This window comes from Musa acuminata, chromosome BXJ2-8 (assembly GCF_036884655.1).
Source record: "Musa acuminata AAA Group cultivar baxijiao chromosome BXJ2-8, Cavendish_Baxijiao_AAA, whole genome shotgun sequence".
NCBI classification, from domain to species: Eukaryota; Viridiplantae; Streptophyta; class Magnoliopsida; order Zingiberales; family Musaceae; genus Musa; species Musa acuminata.
The window spans coordinates 50,125,754-50,153,250 of NC_088345.1; the positions used below are offsets into that span (position 1 = coordinate 50,125,754).

At 40.0% G+C, this 27,497-nt stretch overlaps 2 protein-coding genes across 5 annotated transcripts in view; one reads left to right on the forward strand and one right to left on the reverse strand.

Moving 5' to 3' along the window:
* Nucleotides 1-199: 199 nt before the first annotated feature.
* Nucleotides 200-2,107, reverse strand: LOC135618268 (PLASMODESMATA CALLOSE-BINDING PROTEIN 3-like). The gene is made up of 4 exons (XM_065119144.1): nucleotides 2,005-2,107; nucleotides 1,391-1,630; nucleotides 1,267-1,300; nucleotides 200-747 (listed from the first exon to the last, which is right to left on the reverse strand). Exons 1-4 carry the CDS (start codon nucleotides 2,054-2,056, stop codon nucleotides 540-542), a joined length of 534 nt encoding a protein of 177 aa, XP_064975216.1. The 5' UTR covers nucleotides 2,057-2,107; the 3' UTR covers nucleotides 200-539.
* Nucleotides 2,108-6,655: 4,548 nt separating this feature from the next.
* The window catches only part of LOC135620041 (DExH-box ATP-dependent RNA helicase DExH14-like), a 43,666-nt gene continuing 22,824 nt past the window's right edge, over nucleotides 6,656-27,497 (forward strand). For all 4 annotated transcript variants that reach the window (XR_010489604.1, XR_010489605.1, XR_010489606.1 and 1 more), the window contains exons 1-18: nucleotides 6,656-6,958; nucleotides 7,095-7,147; nucleotides 9,511-9,679; nucleotides 10,986-11,442; nucleotides 11,564-11,629; nucleotides 12,454-12,558; nucleotides 12,632-12,934; nucleotides 21,458-21,574; nucleotides 21,707-21,766; nucleotides 21,924-21,995; nucleotides 22,069-22,185; nucleotides 22,259-22,420; nucleotides 24,463-24,528; nucleotides 24,620-24,772; nucleotides 24,849-24,932; nucleotides 26,317-26,391; nucleotides 26,466-26,597; nucleotides 26,674-26,739. Coding sequence is in view for 1 of the 4 variants with exons in the window: in XM_065122637.1 (XP_064978709.1) it covers nucleotides 6,852-6,958; nucleotides 7,095-7,147; nucleotides 9,511-9,679; nucleotides 10,986-11,442; nucleotides 11,564-11,629; nucleotides 12,454-12,558; nucleotides 12,632-12,934; nucleotides 21,458-21,574; nucleotides 21,707-21,766; nucleotides 21,924-21,995; nucleotides 22,069-22,185; nucleotides 22,259-22,420; nucleotides 24,463-24,528; nucleotides 24,620-24,772; nucleotides 24,849-24,932; nucleotides 26,317-26,391; nucleotides 26,466-26,597; nucleotides 26,674-26,739 (2,364 nt within the window). In the remaining 3 variants the exon portion in view is untranslated. The remainder of the gene's footprint in view (nucleotides 6,959-7,094; nucleotides 7,148-9,510; nucleotides 9,680-10,985; nucleotides 11,443-11,563; nucleotides 11,630-12,453; nucleotides 12,559-12,631; nucleotides 12,935-21,457; nucleotides 21,575-21,706; nucleotides 21,767-21,923; nucleotides 21,996-22,068; nucleotides 22,186-22,258; nucleotides 22,421-24,462; nucleotides 24,529-24,619; nucleotides 24,773-24,848; nucleotides 24,933-26,316; nucleotides 26,392-26,465; nucleotides 26,598-26,673; nucleotides 26,740-27,497) is intronic.

A 27,497-nucleotide genomic window follows, 5' to 3' on the forward strand; every position in this document is an offset into this window, starting at 1 on the left:
TTGTCTCTGTGACAAAATATCCAAACGTTCTATAACATCGGGTGTATCAATCAGCTGGTGGTAAAGATTGTTCATAAGTATCACTTTGTTCCTATAATATTACTCTTTGTTGCATTACTCTTCTCTTACTGGATGAGTCCCTCTATTACAATGTTAATATGAGTCGATCTCGACGATATATATCAACACAGGAAAGGAATGGCAGCTAAACATGTCCATTAACATCAACACTAACAGCACACTAAACTAAAAGGGGAGATCACTCATAGCCTCTTTCAATCAATAAAGCACTGCCTCCCTAAATCTAACAAGTAGAAGAAAGAAAGCAATGGTTCATGAAGAAGAAGGCATCATTAAACCTACTACCCAAAAGGAACCAAAGACTTCCTATGTTGCCATTAGACAAACAGTCTCTAGTGGGGTAATGCCTCTCTGCATGAATACACCACCAAGTCACATGCTGCTTGCAGTCTCTCATCCACTCATCAGAACACTCACCACAGTAAAAAGCACTGATTCCCAGTAGCAAATACTTCAAGTCAAATCTTCAACAACACCAAGGAGGAGAGTAGAATAGTGAGGAAGAGAGCTGCAATCCCTTGGATTGGAATCAAGCACCCATCACTGCCATCAAAGCTATTTGTTCCTGTGGGGCCTAGTCCTCCCAGGACTCCTCCAGTCCCTGTGGTTCCAGTGGTGGTGGTCGAGCTTGGAGTGGTGCTTGTGCTTGTTGAAGACGCTGCAGCACTGGTGCAGAGACACAGTGATAAAGATCAGGCTTTAGATGCAAAATCAACAGTCTTACATATCCATGCACCTTTACAAGCGCATCATAATCCTCATAACAGTAAAAAATTCCAGGAAAAAGAAAGTGAAATGCCATGTAGTTCTGCAGAATGAATAGACCCAAGAAGATGGAAGACAAGGCCACTTGGCAGATCAAGGTGAGAAGAGTAATATAGAAAAGGTAACAAAGTTGTCCTGTCAACATTTGGATGAATGAAGCAAATATACCTTGTTTGGAATCAAAGAGGCCACAGAACATAAAGCACTGCTCTCTCACTTTTAGGCCATGAAGTAAATAAACCTTGCTTTAAAAGTTGAGGCCTTCTTATACTCAAAAACAAAGAAAAGTTGAACTACTCTGGCTTGCTCAAGATATCACAAGAAAAGATGGATCATCCAAGGCCATGCCTTTTTCAAAGAATATACAGTTTTTTATTCTTGATCCCAGAATGTAGTATCATAACATAAACAAAATGTTACCTGGTACTCGCAGGATAGGTGCAACCATTTCCTCCTGTAAAAGACCAAAGAAAACATCAGCCGATTCTCCTACTGACCTGTCCATGACCCAGAACATAAGAAGCATTTGGAGAGGAGTGATTACCTGGGTCAGTTGAGGTGAGCATCGCAGTGCCAGCAAAGTTACAGGCGTCTTGTGTCTGCCCCTTCCCCTGGTAGTAGCTATTGGCAGCATAGGAACAATGGGCAAGCACTGTGTTGGGGTTGTAGCACGCCCCATTTTGTAGAATCGGAGTGCAGTCAGCCCCAGCTCCACATGCGTAGTCCAGTGTCTTTTGCAGAGCTGTGGTGCTCATATCAGATCTACAGACACACCAAGCGGCATCTTCCGACAAAAAGATGGACCAGGAAACGAAAAGAGAAGAAAAGAAAACATCAGATCATTCTTCTATACTTTTGGATGGTATAATGAGTAGAAAAGATTTAAAACATTAACGCAGCAAACAGAAGAAAACCAAGAGTTCATTCTCTGTAGTTTTCGGTCATTAGCAAAGCATCAGTCTCTTTGCATTCAAACGTCAATATAATGAAATCTAAGATATCAGAAAAATAGAAGGTGCGCATGTAGTACAGATGTGAACCAAAGCAACGAGTTAGGAGAACCAGCAGCAAGTCATGGCCATTGGAGATGCAAACTCTTACCTTGTACTTCTCATAAATCGTGTAAAGGAAGGAAGAAGAAGCTGGCATGGAGCTTACCTGAAACACCAGACATGGCCAGAATTAACAGCAGGAATATGGAAACAGCCATGTTTGGAGACTTGTTTGTAGACTGGGGTGGGAGGAGAAGCTGTGAGCAGAAGAAGCGTTAGAGAGAGAGAGAGACTTCTCAGGGCAATTATTTTGCAGCGGAGGTACTATTTCCACGAATAAAACTTACGAGCATATCTTACGTGACGAGGTGGCAGGCGAAGAGTCACAAAGAATCACTACGGGTCCCTCGTTTTGGGGCATATTCGTTACCAATCAAAAAGAAGGTACTATGAAGGTACAGAGTGATGGAGCTCCAATGTGCGTGTCAGGAAGGCGAGACAGCCGGTGTCTTTTCCTGCTGCGTTTATTTCTTGGGCTAAGCGATCCTCCCCATTATTGTTGTACGGATCACAGACCGTCGGATCCGACGGTGTATCAACGAACGGCCTAGATGCTGCGACCGCGGTATTCCGGCGTAACGGTACGCTTGGACAGGATCCGAACTCGAGATTCTTTCCTCATACGATCCTATGATGCGCTCGCTCATGCTTTGTTCTGTGGGGAAGGTGAACTGGATCTTCTGCAAACCATGTGGCATGGTGCCCACGGGCAATGTCCTTTTCTCCAATGACGTGTTGCCACAAAAAGCTTGGTGGTACGGGTTGGGCATCGGCATTTGGAATTTGGTGCTGGTCCAAATGTGAATGATGAGCTTTCTCTTTTTTACGTCGTGCAATTATTTGGGTGATGCTTATATGCTTTCGACTATGTAGATTCCGCATTTTTATTTTATTTTATTTTATTTGGAGAATTTTGCTTGTTACTTCTATTATTTCAATCATTTAAATGAAGTTTGATACGACATATTTTTTATAAAACTCACATGGCAACGATCGATCGCCACCTTATGGTCGATAGGACGTCCGCATGTTGACGAAGCACCTTAGGATTGAAAGTAGTGAGAGTCCTACTTGCGCTCGAATTGACTTAGGCGGCGTTGCTTGATGCGAAACCATTCAGGTCGGTCTGCATGGTGTGGAGAGCATAGGCCGACCTCTCGAAGTGTCTGCGGCCATTAACAAATCTCGTACGGTCAACTCACCGACAAATAAATATAAAAATCAATTCCTTGCCCATTGACAAGGGCAGGTGAGAGCATACTAAAAACACTTATAAACTACCTTGAGTTGACTTAAGCTTCGATGGGATTGAATCGAAAATCCTTTTATCGATGTTGACCCTTTTTTCACGCGAAGCGACGAAAGCTAGGGTTAGAGTCTCCCATTAGGTTCGGCTATGAGGTGCTCTTTGGATCCAAAATAGTTCCTTCGCCACCCTCTTAGACTCTCGTGTGGATGACCCTACATCTTTGGGATCGGACCAAGTCGTGTTGACTACTCGACCATGATGTTAAGTTACACAACAAAGTTAAAAATATTAGAAATATTTTGGAGTATATGTGGGAAAAAAAATCCAACGAAAAGATAACACATGATGAAACTAATTTGGATCTCAATGTTATAAAATGAACTTTTTGATGAAAATTTTTATTATATATTTTTGGATTTTTTAAAAAATATTCTTTTTTTTACTTTTTCAAGAAGGTTACAAAGTTTTTTATTTTTTCTTCATTTGTTGTCTCTCGTATCTTTAATACCTTAAATGTCTCTTATTATTTTTGCTCCGTGATCATTACCTCATTTTTCTCCCTAAAGTTTCATCGTTTTTAATCTCACTATTTTGACCTTATCTTTTTCATTTTAATCATTTCTATTCCATCATAATTGTTTCAGTCTTGTTGTGATTATATTTATCTTGCTATTCGATAATGCCACTATCACGACGAAAGGAAAAAGACGAAAGATATTTAAAAAAATTAAATGATAAATATAAAAAATTAGGGAAAAGAAAATATAAAAAAATGATTTTTTTTATAGAGAAAATCGCTTTTAATTTTGTCTCTCGATATTAATTCTTCCACCGTGTAAGAGGACATTCTGTTTTAATGAAACACTTCGATGCTCATGGAGGTGTGGATGGGATAAACAAGTCTGATCTAATATCATATTATATTTTATATTTTCTTATATACTGCTTTTTAACTCAAATAAATTATCATTTCAGAATTTTCCTCCTTCAAAATCACCCGATCAATGATATTATTATTTGTTTAAGTATCATTATCCCGGACTACGCTCGAAGAAGAAGAGTTGCTTTCACCAAAGAAGGTAGACGGTCTTGCCCGAAGAATCTCGCGGTACATGAAATGGCAGGATTTTGGTGAGCACTGGAGAGAAACGTGGCACATTTCTACAAGAAAAAATCGCCATCACCACTGTCCTATCGGAGAAGACAAGTAGGGCCCACGACTGGGAATGACAGCAGTGGCAGCCAAGTCTTGGTGCTACGAACAGAGTTGCACGAATTGGACCCGATTCCGCCTTGTGGCTTGGTCAATTCTGTGATCCTCCACAAAAGTTATCAGACTTCTTGTATTGTTCTCTTCAAAATGCCTTCAGACTACCACAGCAAAGAGAATTTTGATGTAGTGTGCTATTCCATAATGGCAAACATTTTAATAATATATATATATATATATTAATTAATATAAAACTGATAGAGCATATTTTGACAGCTTACCCTCGAACCACTATGCACTGCCACAACAACATCAAGATCAACGTAACAAACTCCGCTACCCAAGTACGATCCCATCTCATGGGAGTCGGGACGATGCCGACCAAGTACTGTGTTGCCCGACTTTGCGGGACAACGCTACGCAAGTGCAACGTCATCCCGCGAAAGTCGAGATGGTGCCGACCAAATACCCCGCCATCCAGGCAACGCCACTCAAGTATAGTGCCATCCTGTAAAAGTCGGGACGACATCGACCGAGAACGATGCGAGCCCGCAAAAGTTAGGGCGTCACCAGGTATAACACCATTGCCTAGCTATCACAACACGTACAACTGACCCCCCTGCAAGAGAATAAAAGCTTATTGTAGGGTCGCAAAGAAGGGAGATTGACTTTTCCACTCAGTCCTAACTTGATCTTCGAAAGGGTCGAAGTCGGAAGCCCCCTTCCCGACTTTGATCTGTGTGCAGGGACCGATGCTGAAGAAGTAGGCGATCAACCGAAGGGAGTTCCCGACCTTCGAAGCTAGCGATCGATCCCGACCGAACCAGATGACAATCTCCGTAGCCCGAGCATCGACGTTGACGATCTTGCACACTGAAGACCAGACCGAACCAAAGCTGTGCTGACACCCTCTGCCACGACATAAAAGGAACCAATCAAAAACTATATTAGATTTCATGAAGAAATTATATCATTATCGGAAAATAAAGTAAGACATCTTCACCGCCTAATGGCCAAAATTATAAACGGTTGAATAAGAGATTGTCTGATGTGATGCCAACTAGACATGAGTCATCTAATTGTTTTGCACCAATGAACGTATATTAATTATCAAATTTTAGTTTATGGGAAATTATGCTCCAGTAATATAAAGTTATGATTATTTTAATTAAAAATATATCACTAAAATTATGACTTTGAAAAATATTTATACACGTCACGTCATTAGATAATGAATGATATTCTTAATCATTTTAAGTTAATATTTTGGTTAATGCTCTTGTTGTAATTCTTGGTGTAATTATTTTTCTACCTAATTTTAATAAATTATAATTATTTATTTATGACTATTCATTATTTATAGATATACATATTTATTTGGAAAAATGTTTACTTCTTTATCAGCATAAGAAATAATTTACATAAGAAATATGGTCCTTAGCCAATACTTTTAAAATTCACATGAAATGGAAATATGCTTTAATTGGAATAATAAAAAATTACATGGGCATAAACTTAAAATTTAAATGGGTTGTAACGAATTTCGGACATGATCACCAAAAATATTTTTAATTAAAATTAATCATGACCTTACTTAATAAATAAAAATATTTTTTTAGTCAAAACTGATAGTACATATGTAGATTCAAAACATCATCCAATTATAATTTATACCTTAAACACTCGATTTATTGATGATATACTTGATCTATTTATACATAATTAATACTACATATAAAATCTATTTTGTTATTTTACATTTCATTGTCACCTATTTTTAATTTGATGTTGACAATAAAATCAATAAATACACAAAGAAACTCCAGTTTAACTACATTACGCCACGTTCTCATTTTGATTATTAATGTATTTTATTATTATTATTTTTACCGAGGCCATTTATCCATCAATAAATTTCCATTTACACATATAAGTTTGCCTTGCCGTAGAATAAAGACACATATAAGTTTCCATAATCAAATTTCTACTTTGATTTTTTATTTTTTGTAAAAAAATAAAAAAAATGATGACACATGGAACATGAATAACAAATCGATTCGAACAGGCGTTTGGTTATGTCGGGTCAGATCAAGTCCAATTTGACAGAGTCCAATTGGAGGAACAAAAACGAGAAACCGACCCACCCGTTTCGATCCGCCCCACGACGCCGATACCGTTGAATTTGGATCCTTGGTGTGCAAGTATCGACCCGTTTCCATTAGGTTCGGGTTTCGACATTTCAGGTCCGCTTCGGGAGCTGTTTATTAATCGCCTCTCTCACCTGGTACCATCCGTTGATTTTGTTTCGCACTTCGTCGGCCCAACCGTTCCTCCCAAAGAGCTCCCGTCTCTCTGGCGATCTCTACGCTTCCTTAAAACCCATCTCTCGTCTCGCTTCCAGTAATCGTAGGGTTTCTATTCCCATCGAAGAAGAGAACCGAAAGTTTCGATTCGAGGGGCAATCGACATAGGTTACAAGAAGTGAGTATAAGCGATGCTGATCCCCTTGCCGCGGTTGACGAGCTCTTTCAGAGGCCCCTACGACGTCGACGAGGCGTACCTCCGCCGTAAGAGGATCCTAGAAAGCCTAAAATCGAGAAGGTGGATTAAAATTTTCTCTCTCCTTCTTTCAAACTCTTTTAGTGCTGAGTTCCTTAGTGTCCGTATCTGATTGGTTTGAATTGGGGTTGGTTCTGACGCTGAGTCATGTGCATTTTCTTTTTCCAATTTTTGTTAGGACTAACGATGAGCCGGAACTTGCAAGAAAGCTGATTCCTCGCTGGGATGAAGGTAAAAGAATGTTATCATTCAGCAGTTGATTGTTGTTTTCGTCAATCGCCCTACCTGATAAAAGCTATCTTCTAAGGTGAATTGGTTCCAAATGTTAACTCTCAACGTAGATGATATGAGAATTTCTAAGCAGGAGTAGGTAAATACGAATCAGGCTTGCTAAAACTATGGTCTCGAGTACAAGTTTGTAGAGTGTGTAATGGCTTTCTCACCAAATTGTCCTCCCACATTTGATATAGGATAATCAGGGTGCAATAAAGTTTGATGTCCTTGTCAAGGCCCAAACACAACCCTTGTTCAAACCCTATGATGACACATATGAGGCTCAACTTAGTGGTGACTCCATGCGGTGGTTTGGCTCTTGCCCCATCCATAGATATGGCCCCTCCATGTTCCAGTATTAGGTTCACTTTGATACCACTTGTCATGAACCGGTCTGATGGATACTAACTTAATGCTTGAACTACTGATCCTAAATGTTTTAGTCCAAGTTAATGGCAGTAGACCTATCTAGCCATATAAACCACTTTAATTCTCCGTTCGTATTGACTAACTAAAACAGGTATCACAGTTGACTTATTTAGAAATAAATATTTTGTGGGATCGTTGGAGTACTTTAGAAGGAACTTGCAGGAACCTTGGTTCTTTTAAGGTGGTAGGGACAATTAATGAGTTTTTCTGCAAGAGTGATGCCTAAAGGAAATGATGGTGGCTCACACAAGCAGTGGAGCGTGTGTTTTAATTTGATACATAGTGAAGCACCTCATTAGTGATTGACATGCCATGAATCTTGACGGAAGAGAAGGCTAGCTTTGGAAACCTGGACATAGGTGGTGCATGGCTGTGTTCATGCCATAAGGTGTCAAAGACCTGCATTGAGTGAACTCTTCTGTTTACTTTCTTTCTTGAGTTTTGAACCCTGAACACATTGTTGGTGATAAGATGAAGGAGTTTCAGGATCATGTTAAGCTATATTTGCCCAGTATACATTGGATGGCACATATGCTACAATGACTGGGCCAGAGGGTTGAGACCTTGCAGGGTGAGCTAATCCCAAAAACTCACCCTCAGTTCCAGATTTACTAAGATATGCCAAAGTCTAGGGGGAAAAATTATTATTTTGGTGTTACGCTCTTTTACTTCTTTTTACTATTTTGTTTTAGGATGACAACAGAACTTCCCCCTGTTGTGTAAGGATTAACAAGAAAAAAAGATAAAACATGTTGGAAGTGATTTTCGTAGAATGAATGTGCATTAATAAGATGTAAGGAACTAGAATGTCGTGCAACATGTTAGAATTTGAAAACGGAGTCAACATTGAATCCAGATATGGTTCTAACACTGACCAAAGTGGTTCATGGTTATTTTGTAGGAGTCAGCCACTTAGTTGGTTTCTTATATTTGGGAGTTACGTGATTAACTCCCAAATAAAATGTCTAAACCCCAGTCGAGAGAATATCAGACACAGTAGAAGTTAGCCGTGAGAACATTCTAATAAGGTATCTCTTCTCTTTTTGTGGTCTTCCATGTCTAATAGCTTAATAGATAGAACATCTAATCTAACATTCTGATACCATGACTTGCATTTAAGTGTTAATTCAGCTTAGATTGTTTAGCTTACATTGCAGAGCAATATGTAGTACACAAAATTTTTTCTAACTTTTTACTGCTGTTACTGCAATCTTGATTTATATACTTATCCTTTTATGAGTTATCCTTGATTATTTTTTAAAGGGCAGCTGAATTGGAAATTCATGTATTTTAGAACTTCTAGTGATAGTTTCATACATTATTGTGAACTGAATTGCAAAATAGTTCTTTTGTATTTTAAAGAAGTAAATAATGACGACAGTTAATCTACTTTTAAAAAACATAATATCTAGGCCTTTGTTTGGGCAAAAGAAAAATGGAGAAAGGAAGTCAATCAGTTGACATGTACTGTGTTCATATGCAGGTTTTTGTCTATTTAGGAATTTCTACCATGCTCTTAGCCATTTTGTTTCTTTTACAAGACAACTTGCATGATTATTGTGATGGCATTTTCCTATTGCTTTAACTTTCCTTCTGCAACATTTGGCATGAAAGATAATTCAAAATGGCTATTCATTTCATTCTGTTCCAGTCAACAAGGAAACAGTATTTTAGCTTCAATAAACTCTGATTTATGATTCATAAGATCTTGGGTCAGTGTCATTTTTACGTTCAGAAAATGTATAACGATGAAACAGTGAAATTTTGATGATCTAGTTGAGTGGATGTCTTAGATGATTTTAGTTATATATTTGTCTTGCTTGTGAATTGAATTATCGACACTTTTTCTTTTTTTTCTTCTTCTATCAAATGTCTTTTCTTTCTGTGTGCAGCTTCAGATGCATTGCGCCAAACATACAGACAATATGTTGGTTCTGTTATTGAGTTGATAAATGGTGAGGTGACCTCAGAGGAATTTCGGGAAGTGGCAAAATCTGCTTATGATCTTTTTGGTCGCCCTGACATCGATAGTAGTATCACTAAGATCATCCAAGAGAAAAAGTAACCACCAACTAGTTCTAATTAGTTTTAGTGCTTGTTTCATTCTTTCTATTATGCTTGTAATATGTTTGTTTTAAAGGGATTTGGACCATGGTTTATAATCTTGCATATCGGCAGACTGACACATAGTATGCTGGGTATTCAGTTCCTTGAACGGGTGGAGGATGAGAGGTACTCGGGCCGGTACTGGCTGGTGGGCACAGAGAGAGAGAGAGAGAGAGAGAGAGAGAGAGAGAGAGAGAGAGAGAGAGTTTGACCTTAAATAAAAAAGAATAAAGGCTCAACTAGACCAGACTGTTAGATTGGCAAATACCATCCAATTTGGATATCAAAATGCTAGGAGCTAAAAGGTGCCAAGGTTTCAAAATGCAGGAGGCGCTATGCGCTTGCCAATATAAATTTATAGAAAAGATTAAGAACAAAAAATTAACAATAACACAATTTGATAAACTGCTATTAACAAGAATTTACATTACTATTGACAAGAGTATGTGGAGGAATAGAGGCTGACTATTGCACTGTCATGAGAGAGAGGGGGGGTGCTGCACCACATGGAGAGAGAGAAGAGAGAGGGGTGCTGCATCGCTTTGAGAGAGAGAGAAGAGAGGGGGAGTTGCACTGTCGGAGAGAGAAGGCAAGGGGGAGGCAGATAAGAGAGAGGGAGGTTCTGCTGCGGGAGAGGGGAGTTATTGCTGTGGTGAAGTGGGGCCCTCTTGTGCACATACACTGGTCATCGATCTCCTTGCATGAGACAGGGAGGAGGAGACACATGGCTGATGTTACTGAAATTTTATATCCTTGATCCTTATGTGACATTTGTGGAGTTAAGATTTGATGCATTGGAGGGATGGTCTGTAGGTGATGTTCAGACTTCAGAGAGGCTTTTATCTTATAATTATCTCTTGTCTTGTTGATTCTTCTTTTGATTCTATTTTGATATTTTATTCTACACAAGGAATAAGGAAACCTGTCAAATAAGAAACTTTAAAACATGAACAGAAACCAAAATTAAGATGAATAAAAGGGATGAAAAGGGTGATAATTAGAACTGGTCTTTGATCTTAACAAGGCAAGAGAAAAAGTGTTTAAATGCTGCAATCTGATATTACTTTTGGCTTATGTGGCAGTCAAATTAGAAGAAATAGAAAAATGCAACATACATTGCTCTTAATACATTTAATGTCTATACCCAGATTCGTTAGTCGAGGACTTCTGTAAATTCATAATAGATCTCAAAAGAAAGTTATGAGTTTTGTATATCTCTATGATAACTATCAAATAATATCTGAAACTACTTGCTCTTCAGAATCGAGTTGCAACAACTTGTTGGTTATAATATTCAAGATACAGTCCTACTGAAAGTGGCTTCTCTAGCTCAGAGGATTTATGCTCTTCAGAATACTTCCAGTGAAGCTGTAATTGGCCAGGATTTAGGGGCAGATGAACATGGAGACAATCGTGGCGAGTTTGGCTCAAACCTTAGTTTCCATGCTCCATCTCGCTTTATTGTCGATGTGCCATTGGAAAATGGTGCATCCTTGACAAGTGATTTTCAATTTAAGACTGCTTCATTTGATGCCAATCGTAATGGTCACATGGCGTATATTGATCATAATTTAACTGCTGACCTAAAAACTATCAATTTAAGATGGCTGAAGGATGCATGTGATCTCATTGTAAAGAATGGTGCATCACAGCTATCTGGAGACGAACTTGCTATGGCCTTATGCCGGGTGCTTCTATCTGATAAAGCTGGTGATGAGGTATTTGGTTGTCCATACTACATAAGTCATTTAACTTAATTTGTTCTCATTTGAGTTAACAAATTTTTTGCTCTGTCAAAATTATTGAATTCTAACAATGTGGGGAGTTTCTTGGTTTAAGATAGCTGGTGATCTTCTGGACCTTGTCGGCGATGGTGCCTTTGAAACAGTACAAGATCTATTGTCGGTATGCAAATGTGATCTGATCTTGCTCTAATAATGTTTTCATCATCTACGTAGGGTAAGTAGTTATTCCATGAATGAGACAGTTTGGAAGATTGGTTTATTGAAAGTTCAAGAGTAGCGCATTCTCCTTCTTTCATCAATTACTCCTAGTTGTTTCATTTCAATTTGAATTTGGCTATTCATGATAAGTTGTGATCCTTAGAGTAGTCTGCATAATGGTAGCTGTAGTATTATAATTATATTATCAGCATTTGGATAATCTTGAAGCTATTATGGTTTAATAAAGAAAACAGTCTCATTTTACTGGTTACTTGCTGTTTTAATTTATATCTTATGCTATCAGGAATTCAGGATTAAGTATGACATGCAAATCCACAACATCAAGAACTTTCCCAACTATCACTGGTGGCTTTGTAATACTTCGTTGATACTTAACGGGTTCTGCTGCTGTTTGTTTTTCCAAACATCTCGTTTTAGTTGTTCTATTCATGCAAGCTTAGGTAATCCCCATCTGAATCTAGATCTTTGGACATAGCTTGAACATTTGTTTTCACCATGTCTCTGAAGTCTTTATTAGATCTTTGGACATAGCTTGAACTTCTGTTTTCGCCATGTCTCTGAAGTCTTCATTTGAGAGTCCACACTCGGCATATCTGAACTAGCTGTTAAGAGAGTCGAAACTCAACACTATCAGAACTAGCTGAGTTGGTTATTGAGCTTTCCTTTTTGTTCCACAGCTTTTTCTCCTTTTTAATTGCTCCATCTATAATGTGGTTGCTATGTACTAATGTGATTATGATTCTGATTCACCCTCTTTTTATGTAGCATCGCAAAGAACTTGTTGAAGCCATTCAGCATGGATTACTTATGTTGAAGTCTGAGAAAATGTCTTCAAACAGTCAACCTAAGATGCCTAGTTATGGCACCCAGGTATGCTAAGTTATGCAACAATGTAATCTCATCTATTTAATACTTGATTGATAATTTTATGGAGCTGTGATAGGTTACTATAAAAACTGAATCTGAAAGGCAAATTGATAAACTTCGTCGCAAGGAGGAGAAACGTAATAAACGGGTGGGAGAATATGGAGGGACACTTGATTTTCCTGTTGAAAGCTTTTCTTCTCTTCTTTTGGCAAGTGAGAAGAAACAACCTTTTGATGACTTAATTGGAGCTGGTCAAGGGATCAATTCTATTTTGGTCAGTGCTCTTCCTCAAGGAACTACAAGATCACATCGTAGTGGCTATGAAGAAGTTAGAATTCCACCCACTCCAACTGCTGCTATGAGACCTGATGAGAAGCTGGTATTTCTCTTCCCCTTAATGGTGGTGTTTTGTGTTTCTTAGATGTTTGGTTATTATGAAACATGATTGTCAAAATCAATAGTACTATCTTTCCACATATAGTTTGAAATGGAGAATCAATGATCTAGGTAAATGATATATATAAACCATGCAAAAGCTTATCATCCAGGAACTCACAAATATTTGATAGATAATTTTTAAAAAAAGGGGCATTGGTGGTTAACCAGCTGCTTTTTTCGCCCAAATCCATAGAGAAAGATATTAAATATTGTTCCAGCATTGGTTTCAGTATCCTATTGGATCGACATGGTACCATGACACTGAGTGGTAGAACTGCTTGGTGTCACTAAATAAAAAAATAAAAAAACAAAAATTTCTGGTACCAAATGATCATTTATTATTAGTAGTTTAGTACTTGGTCGAACTGATAGATATGTGTCGGTATGTAGTTGTCTGACTTTTGTTTTAAGCTATGACTTAGAATGTTTACTTGCAAAGAAGTCTTTTTTGTTGCTTACTGACTGTCATTTGAATTATCTTAACAAAATTTTTAGTCTATGCTCGTATTAGCTTATGAGACTAAACAAGTCATGCATAAGGTGTGACACCCCTTCTGCCTAAAATGTAGATCCAAGTCCACTGCATGGACAAGGAAGTCCATCCTTAAGAGTAGTGCACTGTCTGAGTGAAAATACGTGGAATTCTTATTGATAGTGAAGCACAGATAATTCCTTTGTGCTATATTTATGGATGGACTAAAATTGAAGTGAAGCCTCAAGCGCAACCTTACCACTTGCTTTTGTGCTATGTTTATGGATGGACTAAAATAGAAGTGAAGCCTACAGAGCAACCTTACCACTTTCTTGGTTCTGTTTGTACAAAGAAGGTGATTGCATAGTTCAAATCTGATCTGTATATATTGGTCCGACCAAGTACTGTTAATGGAGCATATAACTTGCTATCGTTTGGTACGCACTACACAGCAGATTTTAAAGTGTATTCTTCAGTAATACCGAGAAATTTAGGTTGCAGTAGAGCTCGGTATCTTGGTACCATACAAGTTTGATAGGTTATCAAAATCAGTGTTGGACTATTTCTTAAAACGTCTGACAGTCAGCACTGCATGGATTGTTAGATTGGACTACATTGTTGAGAATCAGTAGATGAGAATTGCTTTGCACATTCTTCTTGGAAGGCCATGGATGTTCGACAGAGGTCGTGCATCACAAGGCAATACCAATGTTTCTAAAAGCACTTGAGTGAGGTGAGGCGAGACTCGAGCCACCCAGTGAAAGAAACAAGCGAAGTGAGACCCTACTCCTCATCCGTCGCCTTCATTCGTTGTTGCAGCTCCTGCTTTGATCACCGCCTTCGTCTGCTTTCTCCGCTGCTGCAGCTTCGTCCATTTCGTCCGCCACCATCTGCAACTTTGTCTGCTGCCAGTTGGCACTTCACCGCCATCTCTGGTTTTGTTTGCCGTTGGTTTTCACCTTCCTCCACAGCCTTTCGCTGGTTACTTCTCCATCTCCTCGGTCCTCTCTTTCTCATTTTATAGGTAATAGTCTTTCATTGACTAACTTTCTGCAGCTTGAGGTGGTGCACTGTTAGGAGTTAGAACTTAGAAGTTCTAAGTTCACCTAGGCAGGAACATGACATTGATATGAAAACACCACTTAGAACACTTGCTTAGAATCAAGGTTTGAAATATCGTACCGTACTGAGCGAATGTCGAAATGTCGGTATGGTACGATATAGTATACCGAGCGGTATATATATATATATATATATATATATATATATATATATATATATATATATATATATATATATATATATATATATAAAATTCAGCGACGTCGCCTTCCTCTTCTCCCCAGGCGGGGCGACGTCATCTTCTCCCCTCGGCGACGTCGCCTCATTTTTATATATAAAAGATTTTTTTTATATATAAAATATTTTTGTAAAAGGCGATGTCACGTCGCCTTTAATATATATATATATATATATATCCTTCTCCTGGCGATGTCATCGAGGTGACGCGATGTCGCTTAAAAAAAAATATAAAAATAAATAAATAAATAAATAAATATATATATATATATATATATATATATATATATATATATCTTCCGGTAATGGGCGGTCCGTGTACCGGTCAGCTGACGGACCGATATGTACCGTCCGGTACGGACGGTATTATTCGAAACTGCATACCTTGCTTAGAATATAACAACTGTTAAAAAAAACTGCTTTAGCAGTTAGTGCCCACTAACCCACCTTAAATTTCACTTCTTTTGAAAACACTGCTTAGAATATAATTGTGTGTGTGTGTGATTATATATTCAGGAGCATCTCGTTTCGTTGGGGTGGGCACCTAAGCCTTGAGTGAAGATTTGAGTTTTACAACGCCAGTATGCATTCATGTGATGAATCAAGGGTAAATTTTAGTCTAAGTCAGCTGATGCCAAGGTTCGCAATACCGTACCGTACCGGTATTTCGACCTGGGCTCGGTACCGGTACGGTACGGTATACCGAGCTGTCACGACCTTAGCTGGATTTGCCTAAGTCGTGCGGCACCCTCACGCGTCCGTCCGCAAAGGTCAGCCTCCCCGAAGCCTCCCATTGTCCCTTAGGACCACCAAAAGAGAGAACGGGTTAGAGAGAACGCCTCCAACGGGATCCACAAGCAAACATCTCCGAAAAACACTTCATAGACAATGCAAATTACAAACAAACTTTACAAGCTCTGAACAGTGGCACAACAAAGGGTAAAATGGTCCATTACAGACCGAAAAGCTCTCGCACGTGTCTACATGACACAACCTTTATTTACAAGCCTAAAGAGGCCACCAACCCAACTAAAATGGGACTATTAAGCCTTCGGCCGCTCCTTTACATTCTGTACAAGGCATGAACATGCCAAACGACACGGACATACATAAGCATTACATCAAACACCTTGTTTAGAAGTTTGTCCGTGACATTCTCCCCCACTTATCCCTTCGACGTCCTCGTCGAAGCCTTTGTGAACACTGCAACTCTTCGCCTTTGCTGAGTCTTCAATCTTCTGCTCTAGCTGCAATGCGCCTCCTGGCTCCCAGCTGCTCTCCGCTGCTGTTTCTGAGTAGTCGAACCTTTGATCCGCCATGCTGCTTCAACTCACCAATGACTCTGACTCTGGTGTGGGGTTGGCTGAGTTGTGTTGATCATTGTTGATTCTTGCGGATCCCCCAAATGAAGGAAAAAGACCATCCTTACTGCGCCAGTCTCTCAAAATTTTCACATGCTGCTTGAACTGGGTGGATGCTTGTTGGAGCTTTAACGAGCATCGCCTCGCAAACTTCTGACGTTTTGGGTCCTTCCTCCACAAAATCTGCTCATTGACTCTTCTTTCAGTTAGTTGTCACATCCAAGTAGGTTCGCATCACTTCCGCTTTTGATTGGCATTTCGTTGGGAAATGAGGCGGACAATCTACTCTCAGTAGCACTGATCACCGTTGGTGAGGATTTGACAACTATTGTCTTCCATTATCTTCGAAGGGTCTTTGAACTTGTGCAGAGCTCCTCTGCTAGATAGATAAGAGAACTGGGGTACTCGGTTTCGCCCATTCTCTTAAGAGTTGAGAAGGCAAAGGTTACTTGACTTCGCCCGCCTCCTCGAGGTTGTACTTCATGCATCGAGCTGGTTACTGGTCTTCGCCTTCTCTTTGCTCACACTTCTGAAGCACTTGAAGTGTTTGCACTCCTTGCGTTGAGTTAGCTACTGTGATTCACCTTCTCAATGCCATTGAACTTCTGGAATGTAGGAAGTTTTCACCCCAACTTGGAGTAATTCTCTGATAGATGAGGTCGCCTCTGGGATTGTACCGTCTTCTCCATCAACTCTGCCGCCTACTCCACTGAGTAGCAAAGGTACAGCACCGCGTACTGCTTGCTTCGTTCCTTGGTCGTGCACTCTTGCATGACCCGAAGTCCTTCACTTACGGCTATCTTGATGAGAAACTTGTTGACACCGGTCTTACGAAGTTCTTCGGCCTCTGCCCTTCAGCCTTGTCTCGGTACTTGAAGATTGCCTCTGCATTCTCCACCTCCTCGGCCCCTTTCACGACCAAGCGCTCTCCCTCCATGAGAGCAAGGGATCAATGACTTGCACGGAAGTCCCGCCTCTGCGGTACCATGGCGCTGCCATGCCCATGGCACTACTATCCGTCGCCTCGCATCTACATCCCTTTTCTTCACAATCAGTAGATATGCCTTCGTGACACTCCTCTGAGTCCACCTCCATTCTCACTGATTGCTTGATTTTGGGTAGCTAAGTCCCTCTGGACTTGTCGTCGCTTCCTCGCCCCTTTCGACCTCCTGCTTCAACACCTCTGTGTTCTCCAAGCAGTCTGTTTGGTCGATGGAAAGACAGACTGCAACTCCCATGCATGGCCTCTGCCATCACGTTGTAGGGTTTGCACCGATTCTGTTCTCCTTAGCTTCCTTGGTAGCAACGTTCGCTTACTCGGCCTTGTCCTCTGACTTGCCGGGCTCCCTTAAGCGAATATGAGCTCTGGAGCAGTCTAACTCTCCAGCTGCTTCGATCATACCTCTGCATGATCAAGTTCCTCCCATGGAACTCACTGGTACTTGCATTCGAACTTTTCCCTTGGTGGAACCCAGCCCCCATATGCTGATGACCAAGGCTTTCATCCGAAGTAAAATTCGATGCACGCACGGAAGACCCGCCTCTGCGGTACCATTGCCTTCACTCCTTGAATCCATAGCCCTTCTTGCCGTCGTGTTGTTCACCGAAGTGGAGCTCCCAGTAGCTCCCGATCATACCTCCATATGATCCAGTCCCTCCCGGGACTATGTCGTGTGTGTCGCATTGCCACGAACTGTCCCACCACGATCCGCTGCACCATGTCGCCTCCTGGTGACATCTCCATTGCATTCTGATCCTTGTGGAATAAACTCGAATTGTGAACCCTCCATGTGTGGTTTCTGCCAATACATCGCAGGGTCTCCTCCACCTTCGATTTTGTTCGCTCCTTTGGCAATCGACCTTCATCCACCCACTCTTGGGTCACACCTAGATGAAGCACCGCTCTAGGACAGTCCGTCGCCTAGTAGCTCCCGAAGTCCACTGACCTCGCTGTAATTTGTGCACCATTGTCTGGATCCTGGGCCTCTGCCCCTACCAGCACAATCTCCGCTGCGCACCGCTTCCCTCATGGCAACTTGAATGACAACACTGTGGCATATTCTTCAAGAGTACCCGCCTCTGCGTCCTCTTGCCCCGTGCTAAGGCCTTCTGAACTCAACTTTGCCTCCGCAAATTGAGTCGCCTTAGTTCCTCCATCAAATGCTCCTCCGAGATAAGGTGCATGTGCCCCGAAGCTCCTTTCATCTTTGGCACCATGCAAGATGAGTCCGCTCTGTCAGAATGAAGGACCCATGGAACAGCATGATTCTACTCCTGCCTCTGCAAGAGTTCATGTCCTTGACCTCTGTCTAGGGAAAGCACTGTGCCTCTGCTCCATGTTCCAACTTCTATGCTGGCTCCCTTCATGCGGCTTGGGTACTTCGCCAAGTTACACCCAAGTTGCTCCGCTCCTCGTTTTTGCATTGAGTCGATGGTGGCCCTCGTGCCCACCATTCCACGGGTCAGCCCTCCCTTGAGTCCGATCTCCATATCGACTCCAAGTGTGTCTCCATTTGAGTTGCTTTGGGTCGCTCCCCCACTTGATCTCGCAATGCATCCACCAATGCATTCTCTCAAGCGAGATCATGCGACGACTCCTCGCCGCTTGCTCGGTCCATTGAGCTTCGTGGAGTTGTTGTTTGTTGAGGTACTCCTCCTCAACATGTGCAGTCCGTCGCACATGATTCTCCCTCTGGAGAGCCGAGACTTATCCCTCCTGGATAACTGTCCCATTGGAGCAACATCTCTCTTCGTTTCGGAGACCACCATCCCCTTGGACTACTCCGATCTGCTGAACAAACTGTGCATTGTTCTGCCCCCTACAAACGCACTTGCTAGATTGCGACTCCCCGTCAATACAGTCCCCGCTGCACCCCTCAAGGCCTAGCAACATGCTGAACTCATTGCACACTTCAGCCTCCTACGGACGTATCCTTCACATGCCGAAGAGAAAGTTTCAATGCTCCATGGCGCCGAGTTTCGGTTGCCTTGGGATGGCCACGAACATTCCATCGTCCGCATACAAGCCCATGCATGAGTACCAAATTCTTCGAGTTAGCAATTCCCCTCACCTCTGTGAGCTTTGCATAACTCTTTTGGTCGTTGAGAAACTCATTCCACCTTGCATGGTCTCATTCTTGCCAAGCGCCTCGCTTGCCTAGAGCACCATCAAGTATAGTTGTCAACGTTGAGCCGTAGCTCAAACTCAGCCATCCCAACCTTTGTGCGCTCCAAATTCTTCCAAGCTTGCCTGTTCTCGTGGTGCCTCTTGCGCGAAGGGTTGGCCATTCCTCTGAATGCCAATGTTAGATGCCCGCTCCTCCGAGCGACTCCTTTTCCCTACATCTCCATGCCCGTTTTCCCCTAAACGGTCGCGCGTGTGCTGACTGCCCTCAACGCAGCCCCGCTAGGTCCCCCACGTTTGCATGCTAAGTGTTTCTATGAGTGCTTGTCCCGCTCTGATACCATAATGTCACGACCTTAGCTGGATTTACCTAAGTCGTGCGGCACCCTCACGCGTCCGTCCGCAAAGGTCAGCCTCCCCGAAGCCTCCCATTGTCCCTTAGGACCACCAAAAGAGAGAACGGGTTAGAGAGAACGCCTCCAACGGGATCCACAAGCAAACATCTCCGAAAAACACTTCATAGACAATGCAAATTACAAACAAACTTTACAAGCTCTGAACAGTGGCACAACAAAGGGTAAAATGGTCCATTACAGACCGAAAAGCTCTCGCACGTGTCTACATGACACAACCTTTATTTACAAGCCTAAAGAGGCCACCAACCCAACTAAAATGGGACTATTAAGCCTTCGGCCGCCCCTTTACATTCTGTACAAGGCATGAACATGCCAAACGACACGGACATACATAAGCATTACATCAAACACCTTGTTTAGAAGTTTGTCCGTGACAGAGCGGTACACCTAGGTGTACCGAGTACTGTAGAACTGCTATAGTGCTACAGTAACTGCTACAGTACCTCGGACCGGTAACAGTCGGTCCGCGTACCGAAAACCTGTCGGACCGGTACGTACCGCCCGTACCGGGCGGTACGGCTCGGTACGGCAGACCCTGGCTGATGCAACCTAAAATTAGCAATAACTGGCCAGTCCATGAAGTCTGCATGTGGTCTTCTAGGATATCTCTCAGATTATACCTGTAGTTATTAATAGACCATTTCTCACAATGATGAGACAGGTGTTTTGTTGCCATTGCTTAGGAAAAATTGCCTGCAACAGACTATAGGAAGAACTGCATAAGTTGAACTTGGAATCATATGATTGCTAGATCAGTTGACATTTATAAGAGGTCATTTAGCATACTAATTTATATTTGGGCCACAATGAGTTAGTCCAGGTTGAACTCAGATCAGACTTATTAGTATAGTTGACTTGTGTATAGGGGTTAATTGAACATGTGAAAGGCTGTTTGGTCTCTTGGAAACTTTTGTGTGTGTGTGTGTGTCTCATATATTTGAATGACAGTTCCTTCATGGTTGGAATTGGATGGCTAATGAGCCAAAGAAAGCAGCCTCTTGGTTTCTCCTCTCTTTTTTCTTTTCATGTCCCCATCAATCTTAGAGTCCACTAAACTGTTTCTTCTCTGATCTTATAGCAAATCAATCCACCTGTCTTCGATTCTTTCAATGCTCATCTCTAACTCATCCCAGACTAGATTACAATTGTTCATATAGCAGCTGAATATCATCTTTATCCCAGTTGCACCTGGAATCAATTAACAATTCTTTTCTTTTTGGAAACATTACCCTCTGTATGAACAAATAACATATGTTTGATTGACATATAAATTGGTTGCACCTGCTTTCTAGGACCCAAAGATGATAGAACTAGAAGCTATAAGCTACCGATTGTGGTTCAGTAACTAAAATTTTCTTGCCCTTACATTTTTGTTGGTAATACTCATATTCTTAGATCTCTTAAGTCTTGACTACAACAATAGTGTTGAGATTTTGTGGGATCTTACCATGATTGCATCTTTTTTAATGCTTCATATCTGGCCTATGTTTATCTGAGGTTTGGCGAGCACTAGAGTTACTTTTTCTTCAGACTTGATGATTATTCATGAAATCTTTGTAGCCGATAGTTTTATTGCCTAGTCAATTAAAGATTGGTGGTAAATCCAGATATCAAGGGTGTTAGGACTTATTTAGGTGTTGGTTTGCCATATGGTAATGAAGCTTATTATTTTAAAGCTTTTCTAACATTTAACTTGAATTATTGCCCAATGCAACAAGAAAAACAGATTGAAATTTTCTAGTACATGTTCCTTATTTTCTAACTACAATTTTTTGGCCTCTCTCTGTACCAGATTGAAATTAAAGAACTGGATGATTTTGCTCAAGCTGCTTTCCGTGGATACAAATCCTTGAACCGCATCCAGAGTCGTATATACCAAACAACATATCATACAAATGAAAACATTCTTGTAACCAGGCTTCATCCTCTTCATTTACACAACTACACTGCTTTCAGTTCTTTATGATCTCGTTTTGAAGTGTAAATGAATTCAAATATGGCACTTGGTTTTCTCCCATATTAAAATCTAATGATCTTGCAGGTTTGTGCACCAACAGGTGCTGGAAAGACGAACATTGCTATGATAGCTATTCTCCATGAGGTGGTTTTCTACAAAGCTGAATGACCATATGTTTTCAAGGGCAATTTTATTCATAATCCTTGCTATTTTTTAATAACCTTTATAGATCACCTATTTATTTCTTCTTATCTTTCCAACAGCCATTTCTTTAGTTATTAATTTAGATCTTCTGTTGTAGATCAAACAAAACTTCAAGGATGGATTTTTGCACAAAGATGAATTCAAAATAGTATATGTGGCTCCAATGAAGGTATTCCCCCACTTCATGTGATCTTGATTTATCGGCGAGCTCAGCTCATTTTTACGGATGTGTTCTGGCATAGGCTTTGGCAGCAGAGGTGACTGCCACATTCAGTCACCGGTTATCTCCCCTAAACCTGGTTGTAAAAGAACTTACTGGAGACATGCAATTGTCAAAGAATGAGCTAGAAGAGACTCAGGTTATCTCTTGATGTCGAATCTGTTCATCTATGAGAATCATCTGTGTAAAACTATCTAACTTTATGAACTCAGATGATAGTGACGACGCCTGAGAAATGGGATGTTATTACTCGCAAAAGCAGTGATATGTCATTGTCAATGCTGGTTAAGCTCTTAATTATTGATGAAGTACATCTGCTGAATGATGACAGAGGCTCAGTAATAGAAGCTCTTGTTGCTCGAACCCTCCGACAAGTAAGTTTCTGGAGTTGTGCAAAACTGCTTTTGGGTTAACATTTTATGCATCTCTACATGTTTGACGTAGCAAAGTAAATTTCTTCTATATCTTATTGTTTATTGTTTAGATGTAGTCCTTGTCATTTCCTATATGATTTAGCTAAAACAGATATAACATTGTAACTACTTACTTTGACAATGGCCTTTTGCAAGATCATTCTTCTTAACGTATCTGCCACAACCTCTAGAGAACACATTGGTTTTGTTATACTGTCCATGGCGTAAAAGATCGGATGATCTGGCTCTTAGGAAATCATTGGATATTTGTAGTGCTCATGGCTTAAATCATGGTTCTGGTTGATTCTTATTTGAATCACAAGTCCTGCTACCTCAACAGGTTGAAAATGTAGCCAGTAGCCACCATCCAATTTTGGTCGATTCATTGATCATCGACATAGGAAGATAAGGAAAGGAAGTGGCGGAGAAGAGGAGAAAATTATAGGTGGACGAGGAATTCACTTGTCATTGATTTCCCGTGTGTATCCGTTTCTTTGTCATGGCTATTGCTCTATGAGAGCAGACAGACTTCTTGAGGATAAGGCCTTTGGGAGACTGTTAATTTCGTCTTCTTCAAAAAAGAAGTTTGTTAAATCTCAATTTTCATTCAAGATTTCATTGTCCTATAATTTCTAAATCTTGAACAGAAATTTAGAGCCCATTTTTGATAGGTTTTGTAGATTGCTATTTGGAAATGAACTTGAACATTACAATGTTATAGTATACTGATTGATCTTCTCCAGATTCTATATTGACGGGAACCTTATGCAGTGAACTGCCCTTTTTTTTAGCTGGGGTACTAGGAGTCAGCAGCAATTTGTCCAGAGCAATTAGCTGGCTATAAAGCTGCAGTTTGGCTTTGAAGAGCACTTAATCATGCCATGCTTAATGTTGTATTTATGAGACTCATCTCAGTGTTGCTGGGATCTTTTTACTGTTTGGCATGTTTCATAGATATATTTTGTGTTACTGTAGGATTTAGTAAAAGTGTACTGTCTTTGGTATCAGGTCTTTTACATGTGGTTTTCAGTCTATATATATGTTAATGGCAGTTCCCTTAATGAGCTAAATTCTTTGGTAACGAAGAAGCTTTTGCATGTGAAAGATAGTGACCCCTGAGCATGTTGAGTGTTCTTGTATGAACATATGTGATCTCGCCAGGATTTTTTTCTTAGGGGAAAAGCCAACTTTCGCTCATGTAAACCTTTCTTTTCCTGCAACTAATGGCCTGTACAAGGGACCAACTCAGACATCTTGCTAGATGAGTTTTTAGGTTGAATATTCCTCTTTTGAGCTATTCATTCTACTGTGTTTGTATTCTGATTTGTTGAAGAATTAATACAATTACATGTAAAGTAGGAAAATGTGATTACCTTTATGTGGTGGGACCCACGTATGACTCCACACGTTACATCTGTGAGAGGCAGCTGAATAGATTGGTCCGTTAGTTTATGTAGATGCAGAGGGAGTGAAAGAGAACTGACTTGTAGGAGGCTTCTACACTTGCAGTCAATGAGCTTTGCATATTGTTGCTGGTTGTCATTTTATACCCAGGACACGTCTGATGTACATAATTATGTCTTAAACTTGCTGATAATGATATGTTGAATTTCTTTGTTTTGACTAAGGACTCTGGAGACATCATAAAATGTATATTATAATGTCTGATTAAGTCGACTTTCTCTACTTATTGTTTGTTTTTCCTTCACATAGTACAGTATTTTGCAGAGGAGAGCTCATTTAAAGGTCCTGACCTTCTAAATCAATGTTTCACAAATTCATTAGTTTGATAGATCTTCTTTTCCATGAAATTTTTGCTGGCTCAAGTACCTGGTGTAAACTAATCTATGGATTGTTAAACTAAACTAACATATTGCTTGATGCATATGTTACATCAAGCAATATGTACTGTTCTGATGCTTCTTATCATAGTTATGTTACATCTTTTGTTGAATTTCCTTAGTTTTTGCTATTTGTTCAATTGATCACTTGTCACTTTACAGGTTGAGTCAACACAATCAATGATACGTATTGTGGGTTTATCTGCCACCTTACCAAATTATTTAGAGGTACTTTTTACAATAAACAACCAATGCATAAAGTCTGGCTTCTAGCTCTGATCTATTTCTTCACTTGTGACATCTTTGTAAAAATGACCAGGTTGCACAGTTTTTACATGTAAATCCAGAAAGTGGACTGTTCTTTTTTGATTCAAGCTATCGTCCAGTTCCCCTATCTCAACAGTATATTGGGATCAGTGAGAAAGATTATTCTAAAAAGAATCTTCTATTCAATTCGATATGCTATGACAAGGTCTTGACTTATGTTATGATTCATAGGTTATAAATAGAGATGACATTTGATACTTATCATGAGCCATTTATACCAGGTCTTGGACTCGATAAAGCAAGGACATCAAGCAATGGTTTTTGTTCATTCACGCAAGGACACTGGGAAAACTGCAAGAACTTTGGTAATCAATTTTATAGCAAGATAAATTAGCTCACAGTGTTGTGAAGCTATGGAAAGTTTTTTTTGTATTTTTTTAGAAACATATATGATATAATTTATTTGCAAACTTTAGCTTCTCTTCCTCAATGGTTCACCTTTTTGAGTAGCTTGATTTGGTACTGAAGGTCCTTGATTATTAATTTTCTGTATTGTGGTGACATGCGTTTATTTGATATCATGATTATGTTAGATTGACATGATATGAGTATCATTTTTTAGGAATTTATAGGGGCTTTTGAATTGATGCAGATGACACTAAGATATGCTTATGCTTTTCTAATTTTAAACTATTTTTTATGTATTTCAGAAAGAAAGTGGATATGCACCTTCACACTGCATATGCACAATGTGGTGTCCGATGGCTTGCATTTAAAATCTGGCTAAGTAACATTGTTGAAAAAATATAGCCAATGAATTTAGTGCTGTAGGCCTATAGCTACAAGCCTACAGATGCTGCAGGAAGCATCAATAGTCCAAGCTTTTTCATGACCTTGCTTCTAAGGATTAGCCACAAACAACCATCTGCTGAGAATGTGGTGGTACTTCCAAATTAGATTAGTTAATTCACTCATCATTTTCCCAAAACAGAAATTTGTATAAAGAGGAAATATGTAAGGCCTCTGAAGCTATCAATCTCCTATGTATTGCAATCGGCAACACAAAGAGACAAGGCTTGAATTCTATTACACCACCCAGAGGCCAGTTTAACCACTGATGAGTGATTTCGGGTACTATGTGAAACTTCAGCTGCAGAAGCTTGTGGACTCCAGGTGCTTGATTATAACTAAGGATAAGTGACTTCCTAAGGGGATGGGTCAAGCCAATGTCCTTCCAGTACCTTGGTGGTGGTTTGTTATTTCTGAAGCCATTCAGATCTGGCAATTAAAGCCTGTTCACAAGAGGTTGTACCTTCGAGTTACTACCTGTAGTATCTTTGACACCTGCTTCTCAAACGAAACTTCCCTTCCAGGTGGGAGAAAATTTGTTGATAGGAGTTATTTCATGATACATTTCTTATTGGGAAATGGAAATATTGAAAAAAATTGTCTTCTCAGAGGATATTCTTGATCTAATGTGCTAGTTAAACAAGCAGGTTATCTCAAGCATACAAAAATGAAGACTCTAGTGTTCTTTTTTGGGTTTTTTTGCAAATAGGAAAATCTTAATTGTCTTCACTGCAGCTTTATGAACCTATCTTGTTTGGTGCATACAATTGTGCATAGACATGAATGTTTTTTCTCTTCTTGATCACCTGTTGACGCATGGTGTATTGTTTGACCTGCAACTACATTTTGACAATTTTCCCCTTTGTTTGTTCTAATACTTCTCTGTGTCATGTGATGCAGATTGAGTTAGCGTTAAAGGCTGGTGACTTGGAGTTATTTATGAATGATAAACATCCTCAATTTCCTTTGGTCAAGGTAAACTGCCAGTGGTACTTGCAGGTGGCAACTTATGTCCAATTTTAGATGACTGATTGTTTTACGCATTTCAGAAAGAAGTTACTAAATCCAGAAATCGAGAACTTGTTGAGTTATTTGAATCTGGCTTTGGTATTCATCATGCTGGTATGCTTCGTTCGGATAGAGCCCTGACTGAGCGTCTTTTCTCTGATGGTCTACTTAAAGTAAGCACAATTAGGTTGTCAGTGGACAGTTCTTGGTCACGACAGTGGAAAAAATGCTCTAAACTTTCTGCTTCAGGTTCTTGTATGTACTGCAACTTTGGCGTGGGGAGTAAATTTGCCAGCTCATACAGTAATTATCAAGGTAAGTTGGAGCAGGAGACCTTTGTGTTCATTCTATCTTAAGTTCTTAACCAAACATATTAGCAACTAATTGGTTTATTAATTTGCCTAGTGAAAGATGATTGTTTGGTGACACCTTCTTTGCTAAGGAAGCTCTGAAGTTGATATTTGTCACTCCATGCTTCCATATTGTCTATTTTCTCATTTTTCTGAGCTGATGTGTCCTTCAGTGTATGTGCTTCAGAATTGTGGGTGCCCTAGAAAATTATGTACTTTTGATCAGGGTGTAACACTCTTTGTTATAGGGTGTCAAAAATGTGATCCGGATCGTTTTTCTTTTGAATTGCTATACTTGCCTACCAAATTATGGACAAGGTTGAAATATGATCTGCAAATTGTCTGGAACCATTAGTTCATTGCAAGTGATATTTGCATACGAAAAGACGTGTATCATAAGAAATGTGACGTGAAATCATGGACCTACACAAGCTTCTCAGAAGATACATGGACCCCAATTGATAAGACTTATTAGACATCTTTAAGATCATCAGTCATTTCGCTTTAAGATGTCTTCAGAAAACCATGAGTTATAAACAAATCATATTGAATTGAGCCTGCCAGAAAAGATAATTGGAAAATTATCTATGTAGAAGTGACTTCTGTCTAACAGACTTCAATTGATTATGGAGATCAAACTCTATAGCTTGCTTTCCTTTTTCATTTTTTTCTCTTTCTAGAAAATCTAAGAGGATGCATGTCTTAGGTTTGTGCTGGTTGTCA